General features: G+C 43.7%; 1 protein-coding gene across 1 annotated transcript in view; it reads right to left on the bottom strand.

Annotated features, from left to right (window-relative positions):
- The window catches only part of ADAMTSL1 (ADAMTS like 1), an 876,403-nt gene that overhangs the window by 141,582 nt on the left and 719,854 nt on the right, over nt 1–14,967 (bottom strand). The window contains exon 19 of the mRNA XM_070429962.1: nt 1,362–1,572. Within this exon, the coding sequence (XP_070286063.1) occupies nt 1,362–1,572 (211 nt within the window). The remainder of the gene's footprint in view (nt 1–1,361; nt 1,573–14,967) is intronic.

Raw genomic sequence — 14,967 nt, 5'->3', positions numbered from 1 at the left:
AGGTATAACATCCTCTTGACTTCCACAAACCATAACACAAAAATAGAATTTATGAACTTAGCCACAGTCCTCTAAGCTCTAAAAGAAAATGTACAGTCAATGTCTGTTTCCTGATGCTTTATGTTTTAGTGTTTTGCTCACTCATTACTATTTGATCCTTTGAGCACTTTGCTATATCACAGCCCCAGGATGGGCTGGGAGAAGGCAGGGGCTCTGGCATCTGATTGTGAATAGCACAGAGGACGTGTGGGAACTGCAAGGGTATGTATGACACTGCTACCCTCTCTCCTTCTCAGCTATAACCCTCTACTTTATCATTCTAATTGGGACAGATTCGAGAGTGAAAAACTGTTTCAGTAAAACCAGAATGTATGTCCCCCTGACCTTTCAGGCTTACTTTTTGTGACCTTTGATGTCACTTCAAGGTCCTGGGGCTGGAGCTATGACTAATGTCCTCATGGGGTGGGAATTGCAAAATAGGATTCTATTAAAATCATTAAAATCCTTCTGTGCTGTTTTAAAGGCAGGCAAAAAGATTATTTAAAGCTTGATAAATGTAATTTTAGATAAGATACTGTGATAAAATAGTTTTGTTTGTATTATTGTAATGTATGCTTTCGAGGGGGGTCAGTAAAGTTTTTCTGTAAGAGGACAGAGTGCATATTTTAGGTTTGGTGGGCCATATGGTCTCTGTCAAAACCACACAGTTCTGTCCTTGCAGGGTGAAAGCAGCCATAGACAATACATATAAAAGCATGGGTGTTGCTGTGTTCCAATAAAACTTTAGTGGCAACAACTGGCTGTGAGCTGGATTTGACTTCGGGCTGCAGTTGCCAAGCCCTGCTTTAAAGCAACAGTTCCCAGACTTGGAATTCATAGGACCAGGAAAAAAAATGTCTGGAGTTGATTCAAGCTTTCTAACTTTTTATTTTACTAAGTAATTATGTTAAAAAAAAACAAACCCAAAAACATCATTTCCTAGTACCTTTATCTCTTAGAATTTTAATTAGCCAAAAACTAGTAAGGGTACAGATTCAGGACAAATTTCGCTTTATGAAAAACCTACCACGTTGTCCTTATTTCTAAAATTTTTCATGAGCCTGGTGAAAACATTGTCACGAATATGCTCAGGTTACTAGATGGTTCATTTGAGTTGCTTTTGGAGATTACATGGTGAAGCACGGTAGAAAGAACATGGTATGTAATTAAAAGATCTGGAGTTGAATACGATTGGGGGAGTACTCACAAGGGAAAAATGAGCTGATCTTGAACATTCCTTTAAAGGAACAAGACTACTCAAAGAGAGTGACCCCTGTCCTGAACCCCTGAAGCAAACACAAACTCCAATACTCAGAACTCACTGGCTGCCATGGCGCAGGGTACCAAGCCGGGGGACAGTTGAAGCGGTTACAAGCTTGCACGGTGTTGGGCTTGTGCTGGCGACACAGGTCATCAGCCAGGATTACTGTTTCATTCATCTCTCTGGAACGTATCTGGGAGCAGAAGACGTCTCTGGTCTGCAGGCCAACCCCACAGGTGAGGCTGCATGGACTCCACTTGCCGATTTCCCACCTGGGAAGAAATCAGAGAAGAGAACACCTTGAGCACCTGTGCAGAGAACATTGCCCATGATATGAAATGTTACTGGATAAAAACAGCTACCTGGGAATGTGGGAAGTTCCAGCACAAAGATTGGCTAGGAATTCTACCCCCTTCCTCAAATCCACCCTTTCCCTTTATGCTCTAGCCTTTATTTACTTCGACTAAAGCAAAGGAGGTGATAAAATGGAACATTCAATTTCACCCACAAAATCATCAAAAATGATCTCAATCATGTTTATTTTGATGGAACATGAACTTCATCAAAATAAGGAGGGTGTGCTAGGTAAGACGTAAAGGCTTTGGGCACCACGTATTGAAGAGCGGGCCTGGAAGGAGCCTTTATGTTCATCTCTCCAGCCCCCATTCTTAGCAACACTGAAAAAATTGTGCTTGTTTTTCTTTGGCTTCAAAGTGAAAGGTCGTTGGCTCCAACTTCCTTCAAACTTCCATCACAGAATAGAAATGGCTCTGTCCTATGTATAAATCTCATCGCTGCCTGGGACTGGAGAATGTAACAAAAGTGAAGGTTGCTAAGTAAATCAGTCTTCTTGAGGGAAAATAACTGGAGAGAACTCCTCATTATCTGGAGGTGGAAGTCAAATAACCACAGATGAGTCGAGTGCATAAATGGGCCATTCCAAATGGCCACGTCTCAAGAAGTACATTTATAGCGAGCCAAGGACCTATAAACATATTCCCACTGCATTTCCCTGCTGTTGCAGCCTCCAACATGGGAACGATAAGGATAAAGCTCAGTTGCTCGGGCTCTGAGTCAGAAGCGCTCTTTAACGATCAGTTTTAGAAAGCTCTGTTTACAATGTGAGGCAGAGAGATACTGCAATAGGACTTGGCCAAGAAAAGCATCGCAAGGATGTCCTTCAGTAGCTAGGCTCCCTACCTTCCATAGCCAGCCCTAAAAATTGGTTTAAATTCTTTAGCCTTAAATATTTTTTTTTGTCAGACTGTAAAACTGAGTGTACACTCAATCTCTTCTTGATACTCTGATATGTAACTACTTTTCCAATTCCTATTTCCACGACCTCCTTCCATCGACTCTATGTTTAAGCTCTATCTGTAGTAAATTACTTTCTTATTCTCAATTCATGCCACCCTCCCCCCACCCCCTGGTATTTTCTAGCTCTGTGTTTACTCAAATTATTGCTCCTAATTTGGAATACTTTTGGTTCTTTCCTTATCCCTCAAAATTTATTCCATTTCTATATATACAAATTTGATCCACATTTAAAGGATTATACCTGTGGCAGACACGTATCATTTTCTCAACTGTATTATAGTTATTCGGCCTGTTAAGAGCGCTATGGGAGTATTTGCCTCTTAAAAGCAAGGTCTATGTCTGAATCAGTTTCGTATCTCATAGCACCTTCTCGATAATTAATGTATATTGTTCATCGTTTCCTGAAAATTAGCCAATGGAAGGGATCTACCATCATAGTGGGCACTTTACGCATGTCATGTCATTAATTACCTCCATAACAACATGAGACGAGCTCTACTGGTTTTCCTCCTTTTACAGTTGGCTAAGAGGCAGACTTGCCTAAACGTGGGTGTGCCTGGCTCCAAAGCCTTTGTGCTTTCTATTGTACCATGCTATCTCCAGAAAATACCTTGGAAATTGTCCTGTCAACATTCAATAAATTTTAAATACATAGAAGAGGAGAAGTTGGGTTGAATGTATTTCTTTTAGCTCCTGTATGAATTTCTATAAACTTATTTTTGAGTCCCTAGCTTGGGTGAATCCCACGCTTTAATATGTTGTGGGGTTATTGGTTTTAAAATACATACACACATTCTTTGTCACTCCTCCCTTCTAAAGATGGAGTCTTGAGTGAGGGCTGAAATCAGTGACTCAATTGTAATGAAGAGAATGAGGCAGAGTGATGCTTTGTAACTCCCAAAATGAAATCATAAAAGGTTTAATACAGCATTGCCGACTATACTTACAATGTTGTACAGCAGATCTCTAGAGCTTATTCATCTTGTACAACTGAAACTCTATGCCCATTGCTCAGTAACTCCCCATTTCCTGCTCCCCCGAGCCTATGGCAGCCACCATTCCACTCTTAGAGTCTATCAATTTGACTATTTTAGATACCGCATATAAGTGGAATTATGGAGTACTTATCCTTCTGTGCCTGGCTTATTTCACTTAGCATAATGTCCTTAAGATTTTTTTATGCCCCATGTTGCAAATTTACTTTGTGTTTAAGGCTGAATAATATTCCATTCTATGTAGAGAGCAAATTTCCTTTATCCATCCATCTGTCTCTGGGCATTTATGTTGCTTCCACATCTTTCCTATTGTGAATAGTGAGTGTACAGTGAACATGGGAATGCTCATATCTCTTCAAGATCCTGATGTTTTTGGATAAATATCCAGAAGTGGAATTGCTGAATAATATGGGAGCTCTATTTTTAATTTTCTGAGGAACCACCTGAGAAATTGTACTGTTTTTCATAGTGGCTGCACCATTTTGCATTCCCAACAATGGTGTGTAAGAGTTCCATTTTCTCCACACCCTCACAAATATCACACTTGTGATATTTCATGGAATCTTAAAAAATAATAGCCATCTTGACAAGTTTGAGTTGATATCTCATTGTGGTTTTGATTTGTATTTCCCTGATGAGTAGTGGCATTGAGCAATATTCCTATATCTGCTGGCCATTTGTTTGTCTTTTTTTTTTTTCTAAAATTTTTTTTTATTAGTTAAGGTATTACAAATGTGTCCTCATCCCCCCCTTAACCCCCACATTTGTTTGTCTTATTCCAAGAAATGTCTATTCAAGTCTTTAGCCCCTTTTAATATTGGATTAATTGTTGTATTGTTGTTGTTTTGCTATTGAGTTATAGGAATTCTTTACATATTTTAGAGATTAACTCCTTATCAGATAAATGATTTGCTTTTTCGTTCTGTTGTTTCCTTTATTGTGCTTAGGTATTGTGTACCTGTAATCCATTACCTTGATGAGAGCGTGGCGGTATGGCTATTCTGGTTTGCCACTTGTTATGGGTTGATATGAATCCCCCATCTGAATCCTAACCCCCAGTCCTTCAGAATGTGAACTTATTAGGAAGCAGGGTCATTGCAGATGCAATCACTTGAGATGAGGTCATGCTAGAGTAGGGTGGGCCCTTAATCCAACATGACTGTGGTCCTCATAAGAGGTGAGGGAAGAATGCCATGTAATGACAGACAGAGATCGCAGTGATGCATCTATAAGCACAGGAATGTCAAGGATTTCCAGCAAACACTGGAAGCTACATGAGGCAAGGAACGATTCTCCCTCACAGGTTTCAGAGGGAGCGTGGCCCTGCTGACACTTTGATTTTGAGCATGACTTTTGGCTGCAGAACTATGAGAGAATAAATCTCTGTTGTTTTAAACCACCTTGTCTGTGGTACTTTGTTTCAGCAGCCTTTGGAAACCAACATACCCCTGTAACCTCAGGGCCTAGCATGGTGCCTAGAACACAGCAGGTGCTCAGTAAGTACGAGGTGAGTGGAGCCCCAGTCAACTGTGTGGGTACTTTCGGTTAGTCACTCAGCTGGTCAACCATCTCAACTGTGTCCACTAAAGAACTGCCACCACCAATTTACAAGACCCCAAAGCTCTGAACACCATAGAGTTTTCTTCAGTGTGGTACAAACTATTGGTGACAACACTGGACCTGAATTGACGTAATGCTTTTATAGGTCACATCCTGATTGGTGTAAATATTAACTTATTTCACTACAACAGTATTAGCCTGGTGGATTATGCTCCCCCATACTGACCCCCCCCGCCCCCAGAACTTACTAGGTGTGTTACACATTTTATGTCTTAGTAATCCTAACATATTTCTAAAAATACAAAAAGTTCTGAATTCCAAACACACGAGCCACAATGATTTTGGCTAAAGGACCAAGGCTCTATATAAAAAGGATGGTAAACATGATCACTGTGGTTTCTTTCAGCTTTTAGGCTTCAGGTTGGGCCTTAGGGAGACTCTGGTTCCCTCTGAGTTCTCTTTCTCTAAGGCTTTCTTTCCTCTCTGCCCTTCTCCACACTCCTGTCCCTTTTGTCAAAACCTGCTTTCAAGGAAAGTTCTGAGAACTGGCAGGTCAGAGCTGATGCTCTGTAGCTTCGGGTTGGACCCTGCCCAGGTTCTGAGTGAGTGACACCTGATCACAGGCAGGCAGGAGACAGAGGGCTGCCTCCCCGCCCCCAGGCTAGAATTAGTCTTCCTGCCCTCTGCCCAGCATCACGCATACTGTCTCTAAAACTGGATTTTAGGTTTTAGCCTTGGTTTCCCAATTCCCTGATGGTGCTGGAGTTCTGCCCAAAGCCCAGCTTTTTAGATTGTCGTTCTGTCACTCTGTCTAGATCTGGCCAGCCCCTGGCCTTGGGCTGGGCAGAGACCCTTAGCCATGAGCCATAAGCCATAATGTGACAGCAACCTAGCTGATACATACATTATTGCTAATAACAATAGTGATTCTAACCTTTACACAGAACTTACGATAAGCCAGACACTTTCTAGTTGCTTTACATCTATTGTCTTCTGTAATCCTCTCCATACCCCTGTGAGATAGATACTAATATTATTTGTATTTTAACAGCAAGGAGCTGAGGCCTGGAGAAGTTAAATGATTAATTAGTCATGGCCCACAATGCCTCTTGCCAACACTCACAGATGTCAATGCCACTTGCATTACATCCAAGTCTACCAAGACTTGGACACATGGGGCTGAGACTGGGGCTGCTCCCTATCTCAGAGGCCAGCACTGTGGATGTATCAGCCCCAGCTCCACACCCCAGAATTATAGCAGGACTCAAGGTTAAGGTCACCCAAGACGTGGGATACATATTTGCATCAACCCTATGAAGAAGGTACTACAAGTTCCCCTGGGTAACGTTATAAAGGCTCTCAGAAGTAATTTGTCCAAATCACACAGCTAGTAAACAGAATCAGGATTCAAACTTAGGCAGTCTGGCTCCTATATGCTTAACACGTTAAGTGCCAAACCTGTTTTGTCTTCCTTTCCGTTTCCGTCACCGGTGACTGACATGGCGCTTAACGTGTTAATTATATTCTGCTACTTCTTAGGGTCAGAATAATGAATACAGCAGAGCAAAATAGATCTGAAATGCACACTTTAGGATCCCTGATGCTTACAACTTCAGAAAACGACAAATGACAAAATGATAGCTCTATTCCTAAAGAATGGAAACACACTGATGCCACCCAGGGTTACAAATATACTTGGAGGTATTTCAATAGCATAGCAGTGGTATGTGGCAGTCCAACTGGCAAAGGCAGACTGCAGTTCCCCCAAGGACAGGTTTGCTTTTTGTAAAGGTGGCCATCAGAGATAACGTGGTCAATCAAGAACTCATGGAGGCTGGCGCTTCTTAGCAGCCTGTGTTTGCATTAGCTACACACAGGAGGAATTTTCGCCTTCCTTTGGCTGAGGGCTCATTAGGTGAGTTGCCAAGGTTTTTCTCCCTTACTCTTTAAAGAAGGCAATGAATGGCCTATTGTCTCCAGTAACTCACTGCTTGTTGCTGGTATAAATGCACATAATTTCTAAAGGCAGACTCTCCCTACCTCAAGCTATTATACTCTAATGCCCATCTCTTACCTTGGTTTTTGCAGCAAAACAGGGCTTGTTTCTTTATTCAAAAATTTAAAATAAAGTTTTTGTTAGGAGGCAAAACGCCACTGTAAATTTCAGTTATTTGTTAGAAGCATTCTTTAAAACCTTGTGTCTAACCCTTCAACTTGGCATTTCTGCCCAACATTTCTATCCGTGACTTTTTAAAGTTCCCCACAGATGCCTGTTTCCTTCAGCATGCCTCTGAGGTCAGGAGGCAGACAGCAATCAGGCAACGGCCAATCACCCCGGAGCACAGCCCTCCAGAAAGCCTGAGGCTGGGCATCATCTAGGATCCTGTCCCACTTTAAGGGATTCGGACAATTACTAGCAGCTCCCAATTTATCTTTACATCTCCCAGTTTCCAATTTATCCATAGCCCTAAGCTTCCAACATGCAAATCTGGTCACTTTACTTCCTCTGATTACAACCCATAGGAGTCCAAGGGAGTTTCAGGAGGGACGGCCTGTCCAGGGCTCAGCTTTGGTCCAGTGCACTCACTGGGGGCGAGAGGGCACGGCATGACTGCAGCTGAACTTTCTAACTTGCTATTCCTCCCTCCTCTTCTTTTCTCCTTCTCCTTTTAGGGGATAAACTTTAGCCTGAGCCATGATGAGGAATGGTCCATGGCATGTGACAAGGCTCAGCACTGGCCAAGGTAGCTGGGAATTGAACATTCAGGGAGGATTAAACAAATACATAAATATATAAAGAGGAATGAGAATCAGCTGTCTTGCTATCAGAAAGTGGAATTGGATTGGTAGAAAATAGTGTGAACTTGTGATTTTTTTTTTATTTTTCTAATTTTTCAATTAGAGTTGACATTCAATATTATTTTATATTAGTTCCAGGTGTACAGCATAGTGGTCAGACATTTATATAATTTACGAAGTGATCCCCCTAAGAGGTCTCATACCCACCTGGCACCATACATAGTTATTACAATATTATTGACTATACTAGAGGCCCAGTGCACAGTCGTGCACTAGTGGGGTCCCTCGGTATGGCCTGTGGGGATCAGGCCAAAACTGGCTCTCTGATATCCCCCAAGGGGTCCTAGATTGTGAGAGGGTGGTTCTCAGGTGATGCATCCAGGAATCCAGCTCCCTCCTCTCTGGTTCTGGGTGCGTCACCTAAGAACTGCAGCTACCAAGTCACTGCAGCTCGACAGCTCCTGCGTTGAGCATCGGCCCCCTGGTGGTCAGTGTGTGTCATAGCTACTGGTTGGATGGTCGAATGGTTGCTGGTCAGCCGGTGGCTTAGGCTTTTATATATATAGATTCCTTAGGCTGCACTGTACATCCCCATGACTATCTTGTAACTACCAATTTGTACTTCTTAATCCCTTCACTTTTTTCACTCAGCCCCTCAACCCTCTCCCACCTGCCAACTATGAGTTTGTGCCCTATACTGTGAGTCTGTTTCTGTGTTGTTTGTTCATTTACTTTGTTCTTTAGATCCTCATATAAGTGAAATAATATGGCACTTGTCTTTCTCTGTCTGACTTATTTCACTTAGCATAATACCCGCTAGGTCCATCCATGCTGTTGCAAATGGTAAGATTTCATTCTCTTTTATGTCCCAGTAATATTCCACTGTGTATATGTACCACATCTTCTTTATCCAATTATCTACTGATGGACACTCAGGTTGCTTCCATTTCTTGGCTATTGTAAATAATGCTGCAATGAACATGAGGTACATATATCTTTCAAATTAATATTTTGGGTTTCTTCAAATATATCACCAGAGGTGGGATTGCTGGGTCATAAGGCATTTTATTTTTAATTTTTTGAGGAACCTCCACACTGTTTTCCATAGTGGCTGCACCAATTTGCATTCTCACCAAGAGTGCACAAGGGTTCCCTTTTGTCCACATCCTCATCAATACCTGCTGTTTGTTGATTTATCGATGATAGCTATTCTGATGTGAGGTAATATCTCATTGTGATTTTAATTTGCATTTCTCTGTGAACTTGTGGTTTTTAATAGATGGACAGATACCTAGATAGACATAGATACATCAACAGATATAAATGAGTGTATACAAATAAAACACATATGAATAAAAGCTTTCCCAGATCTTTCTGCTGAGAGGCCTAGAAGCAATGATAACCCAGTCGTATCAAGTATATCAAGTGCCCAGATCTTGATTCCAAATACCATTCTCTACTCAGGAAGCAGTTCCTGTAGAAATGTCTCCAGCAGGGGCTGGGAAAATGAAAAATGAGCCTGAACATCTTGTATCCCAAAACTAAGAAATGTTCAAAGAATAATGGGATACATGTCAAAAGGACACAAGGGCCAGTATGAAGAAGCTCCCACTGGCCATGCTTGGGACAATTTGATAGTAATGGATTTTAATCCTTTGAGAAAAATAGAAATTTAGAAATAAATAAATAAATAAATAAATAAGAAGAGAAAGTGCTACCCTACAGTAGCATGCCTATTAATAATCTAGAAGGAATGATATAATTTAGAAAGTCACCATTTGTCAACCATAATAATAAAAAAGGATTCAAGCAAGGCTCATCAGTGAATATTAACACTGGTGGGTCAAACGCTGATGAGGAATAGGGTATTTACTTAGTTCAGATTGTCTCTCCATAAAATATTTATGTTACTTACTATTAATAAGGGCAACATACTTAATAATTTTACAGTGGAAAACCTGGCTGACATCACCTTAGCCAAGTAATAAGAGCTAACATCACCAGTAATGAATGGAACACAACAACCATTCATTGTTTCCTGCCACATGCACTAAAAGAATATAGTATATTTCTGTGGTATTTCTGTCAAAAATTCAAAAATCCTGAGGCAACATCAAGCAAACTCAAACTGAGTGACATTTAACAAAGTATCTGGCCTATATTCCTTGAAACCATCCAGGATATGAACGACAAGAACATACCGCCAGATGAAGGAGTCTAAAAAGAAATGACAATCACATCTTGGACCTATAAAGGACATTATTGGGACAACTGGCAACATTTGAACAGAGTCTGTGGATGAGATGGTGATTTAATGTCACCTGTGGTTCTGATGGTTAGACTGTAGTTATTTATGACAGCATCCTGTGACTTAGGTAGTACACATGGACATGTTAAGATGCAATGGAATATCTCCTGACATGATTCTCAAATGGCCCCAAAATGTTAACAACTATGGAACTGAGGGGATGGTATAAGGGAGCCCTGTATATTATTTTTGCAACTACTAAAAAACTGAAATTATGTCAAAATAAAGGTTATAAAACACCACAGACAGTTAACCACAGGCAAAGGTTCAAATCCTTGGCTGGCCTGTACTGTGCTTCACAGAGAAGGCTGGATGCATCTTTCTGGTTTAATCTCAGGTCAGCCCCATCCGGAACTTGGCTGAGTACCCAGCAGAGAGAACCCCTCTTCTCTAGCTGGCGAACTCCTCTGGCTCTCAGGGTGGAGCCTAAACATCCCCCTCCTGTTTGAATACTTTTCTGGTATCTCCGCCACCAGGCAGAGCTAGACCTTTCTCTCTGCAGCATGCTGCCGTCTCCTTCCTCCCAAGGTCATTCTTCTCTTCCCTCAGGCTCACCTTCAGTATTACACTGTAGTTATTTTTTTAATATATATTTTATTGATTTTTTACAGAGAAGAAGGGAGAGGGATAGAGAGTTAGAAACATCAATGAGAGAGAAACATCGATCAGCTGCCTCCTACACACCTCCCACTGGGGATGTGCCTGCAACCAAGGTACATGGCCTTGACCGGAATCGAACCCAGTACCTTTCAGTCTGCAGGCCAACACTCTACCCACTGAGCCAAACCGGTTAGGGCTACACTGTAGTTATTGTTGTCTCTTTGTTTCTCAACCTAGACCCCACTCCGCAAGTGCAGCAATGGCTCTGACCTACTCCTCTTTCTATCTTCAGCACCCCCTCCAGCGCCTGGCACATCACAGATGCTCTGGGTGGTCTTAGGACATAATGTGGAAGACCCTGGGCCCTGGAACTGGATTATCTGTGAGTGAACTGTGCTCTGCCACTCTCTAATTGCATAATCTTGGGCAAGTGACTTAACAATGTATTAATATTAAGAACGGGAATAATAGCAATACCCACTTCAAAGAGCTATTATTAGGTTTAAGTGAGACCATTTAGATTAAGGGCTTAAGCGCAATGCCTGGCATAGATTAAGGGCTTTATTAACGTTAGCTAATGTGGACTGTTATTACTGGGTGCTCAGTAAATATTTGTTAAATGCATGGATGATTACTGTGAGGATAGAGATTAGATCAGTGATGGCGAACCTATGACACACGTGTCAGAGGTGACACGCGAACTCATTTTTTTGGTTGATTTTTCTTTGTTAAATGGCATTTAAATATATAAAATAAATATAAAAATATACATCTTTGTTTTACTATGGTTGCAAATATCAAAAAATTTCTATATGTGACACGGCACCAGAGTTAAGTTAGGGTTTTTCAAAATGCTGACACGCCAAGCTCAAAAGGTTCGCCATCACTGGATTAGGGTGAGACTTCTTCCTGGATTGAGTCGGAGTCTGTGGAGACGGAGGGAAAGAACATCGGTGGCATGGCCACAGTACCTGACAGCTTAAGCATTCACTGCTAAGCACTGTGACAGAGACAGAAGTGGGAAGCGTGCTCACCACCCTCAACATACTTTCAGCAAAGATGGGAGACTGACAATCACCCAGGGGACACAGCAAGCAATGTCAGGAAATATTGATGAGTTAAGGGCTATTTGGCTCACCCGTGAGTCCTGATAATTTCAGAAGACAGGCAGTGTGGTGCTTATAAAAACTTGCATTTATATGACTGATTGCGGTTGACAAACAGAGTTCATCTATTATCTTTTTGACCCATTTGCTTTCAGCCTACTTCCTCCACAGGACTTGTCAAACAGCAGAATGGCACTGAAACTAGGCCCAGTTGTATAGAATATATTTAGCCTTCCCTCCCTCACCACTACCCGCCACCCTCCCCGCCCCCCCCCGCCGCCCCATGGCATCTTACTGTCATAGAGAAATACCCAAGTGCCTGTTTACTTACAGGCAGCTTGATTCGATTAAAACATCTAACCTCTGGTTCCTATTCTCTAATCACCCATCTTCCAGGTGGCAGTACATTAGATGACATAGAATTCCTATTGGCTGTTATAATTCAGATATGAACATCCTGCCAGTGGGGTAGATGACGTGCTAAATCACTTTTCTCCTTAGGAGGTCAATATTTTAGTTGGCTTGCCTAGAATTCTAGGTGGAACTTTCTTATTAAAAATAGTTGCAGGCTTGTTCTCTTTGTGGTCAAGGTCAGGGAAGGAATCACTTTGATCATAAACATGTGTCATCTGTTGTTTTTCTCCCTCTTTTGGTTTATATTCCAGTTTTTCTCCTTTTATTTATTTATTATTATTTTTTAAATCCTCACCCGAGGATATTTTCCCATTGATTTTTAGAGAGAGTGGAAGAGAGAGGGACAGAGTCTCCTTTTTATCTTAATTGATTAGCATGCTCACACCAATGGTCTTGTACTAAAGCTCCTTCCTTTTTGCAGAATTACCTTCCTCAAAGAGGGTCAGCCTCCGCCAGGCTCAACCACTTGTTGACTTCCTGACACACCATCTCTTTCTCACTGCTGGAATTTGCTTCCAACTTCTCCTGCCTGGAATGCTCTCCATGTTCCTACCTCAGGGTCTAATTCAGGGGTGGGCAAAAAGCATGGATGGAGGGTTTGTGTGAACTAATATAAATTCAAAGTAAACATCTACACTAATAAAAGAGAAACATGGTAATTAGTGTACGACCGCTACCCTTCCCATTGGCTAATCAGCATATCCTTATGCAAATTAACTGTCAGCCAAGATGGCGGCCGGCAGCCAGGCAGCTGGAAGTGAACATGAGGGTTGCTTGCTCCAGTGACTGCAGACTCCAACGTTCCCCGCCTAACTTGCCGGCCTCTCAGCTGCAACTCTAAGCAACTATGTACTATGTTGCAAATATAGAAGCTAAACAAAACCCCAGAAACCGGCTTTCAGTCAGCCCCGGACCGCAACATTGTATCGATGTTTTCAGCAGCGAGGCCTCATAGTTAAAGCTGGCCCAGAATAAAAAAAAAAAAAAGAAAACAAGGAGCGGTTGGGAGCTTTAGTCACTCTTGGGAGCTTCAGTCACTCGCCAGCCGGAAAATAGCCCTCAGCCCCTCACCCAGACTGGCCAGGCACCCCAGTGGGGACCCCCACCCTGATCCAGGACACCCTTCAGGGCAAACCAGCCAGCCCCACCCGTGCACCAGGCCTCTATTCTATATAGTAAAAGGGTAATATGCCTCCCGGCACCTGGATCAGCGTGACAGGGGGCAGCGCCCAAACCCCCTGATTGCCCTGCGGCTCTGTGAGTGACAGGGGGCGGGGCCACAACCTCCCTATCCGCCCTGCTCTGTTTGTGACAGGGGAAGGCGCCCCAACCCCCTGATCAGCCCTGCTCTGTGCCTGATAGGGGGGAGATCCCCAATCCCCTGATTGCCCTGCGGCTCTGTGTGTGACAGGGGGGAGCTCCCCAAACCCCTGATCGCCCTGCTGCTCTGTGTGTGACAGGGGGCGGGGCCACAACCTCCCTATCTGCCCTGCTCTGTTCATGACAGGGGAAGGCGCCTCAACCCCCTGATCAGCCCTGCTCTGTGCCTGATAGGGGGGAGCTCCCCAATCCCCTGATTGCCCTGCGGCTCTGTGTTTGACAGGGTGCAGCGCCCCAACCCCCCTCCACGGGCCTTGCTCTGTGTGTGACAGGGTAGAGCCATAACCTCCCCATTGGCCCTGCCCTGAGTGTGACAGGGTGCAGCGCCCCAACCCCCTGATCCGCCCTGCTCTGTGTGTGACAGGGGGCGGTCCCCCAACTCCCCGATCGGCCCTACTCTATGAGTGACAGGGGGGAGCTCTTCAACCCCCTGATGGGCCCTGCTCTGTGCGTGACAGGGGGGAGCTCCCCAACCCCCTGATCGGCCCTGCTCTGTGAGTGACAGGTGGCAGTGCCCCAACCCCCTGATTGGCCCTGCTCTGTGCGTGACAGGGGGTGGCGCTGCAACCTCCCCATTGACCCTGCCTTGAGTGTGACAGGGGTCGGTGCCCCAACCCCCCAATCGGCCCTACCCTGAGCGTGACTGAGGGTGGCATCGCAACCTCCCGATCCGCCCTGCTCTGTGCATGACGGGGCAGCACCCCAACTCCCCAATCGGCCCTGCTCTGAGCCTGACCAGGGGCTGTACTTAGGGATTGGGCCTGCCCTCTGCCACCCAGGAGCAGGCCTAAGCCAGCAGGTGGTTATCTCCCGAGAGGTCCCATACTACGAGAGGGCACAGGCCGGGCTGGGGGACACCTCCCCCCCCCCCCCCAAGTGCACAAATTTTTGTGCACTGGGCCTCTAGTCATTACATAAAAGGGTACGGTCTTTTTTTTTTTAGTTTTATTTATTTCAAATGGGCAGCATCCGGCCTGCGGGCCGTAGTTTGCCCAGGGCTGGTCTAATTCAATCCCTTCCTCTTCTGGGGAGGTTTCCCTCACATCCCAACCCACAACAAATACACCCTCTCTGTAATCCTATTGGATTCTTGGTCATTGTCTTGGTTGTATTCTAAACACTGACCACATAAACTGCTCTAAGCCAAGGTTAGAGTGTCTTAGTTGATACAATTCTATTTGCTTAAAT

This window comes from Myotis yumanensis, unplaced genomic scaffold, assembly GCF_028538775.1.
Source record: "Myotis yumanensis isolate MYYU_CA2020_CCGP unplaced genomic scaffold, mMyoYum1.0.hap1 SCAF_12, whole genome shotgun sequence".
NCBI lineage: Eukaryota > Metazoa > Chordata > Mammalia > Chiroptera > Vespertilionidae > Myotis > Myotis yumanensis.
The sequence above is the reverse complement of the archived record's forward strand: the minus strand, read 5'-3'. Positions and strand labels throughout refer to the sequence as shown.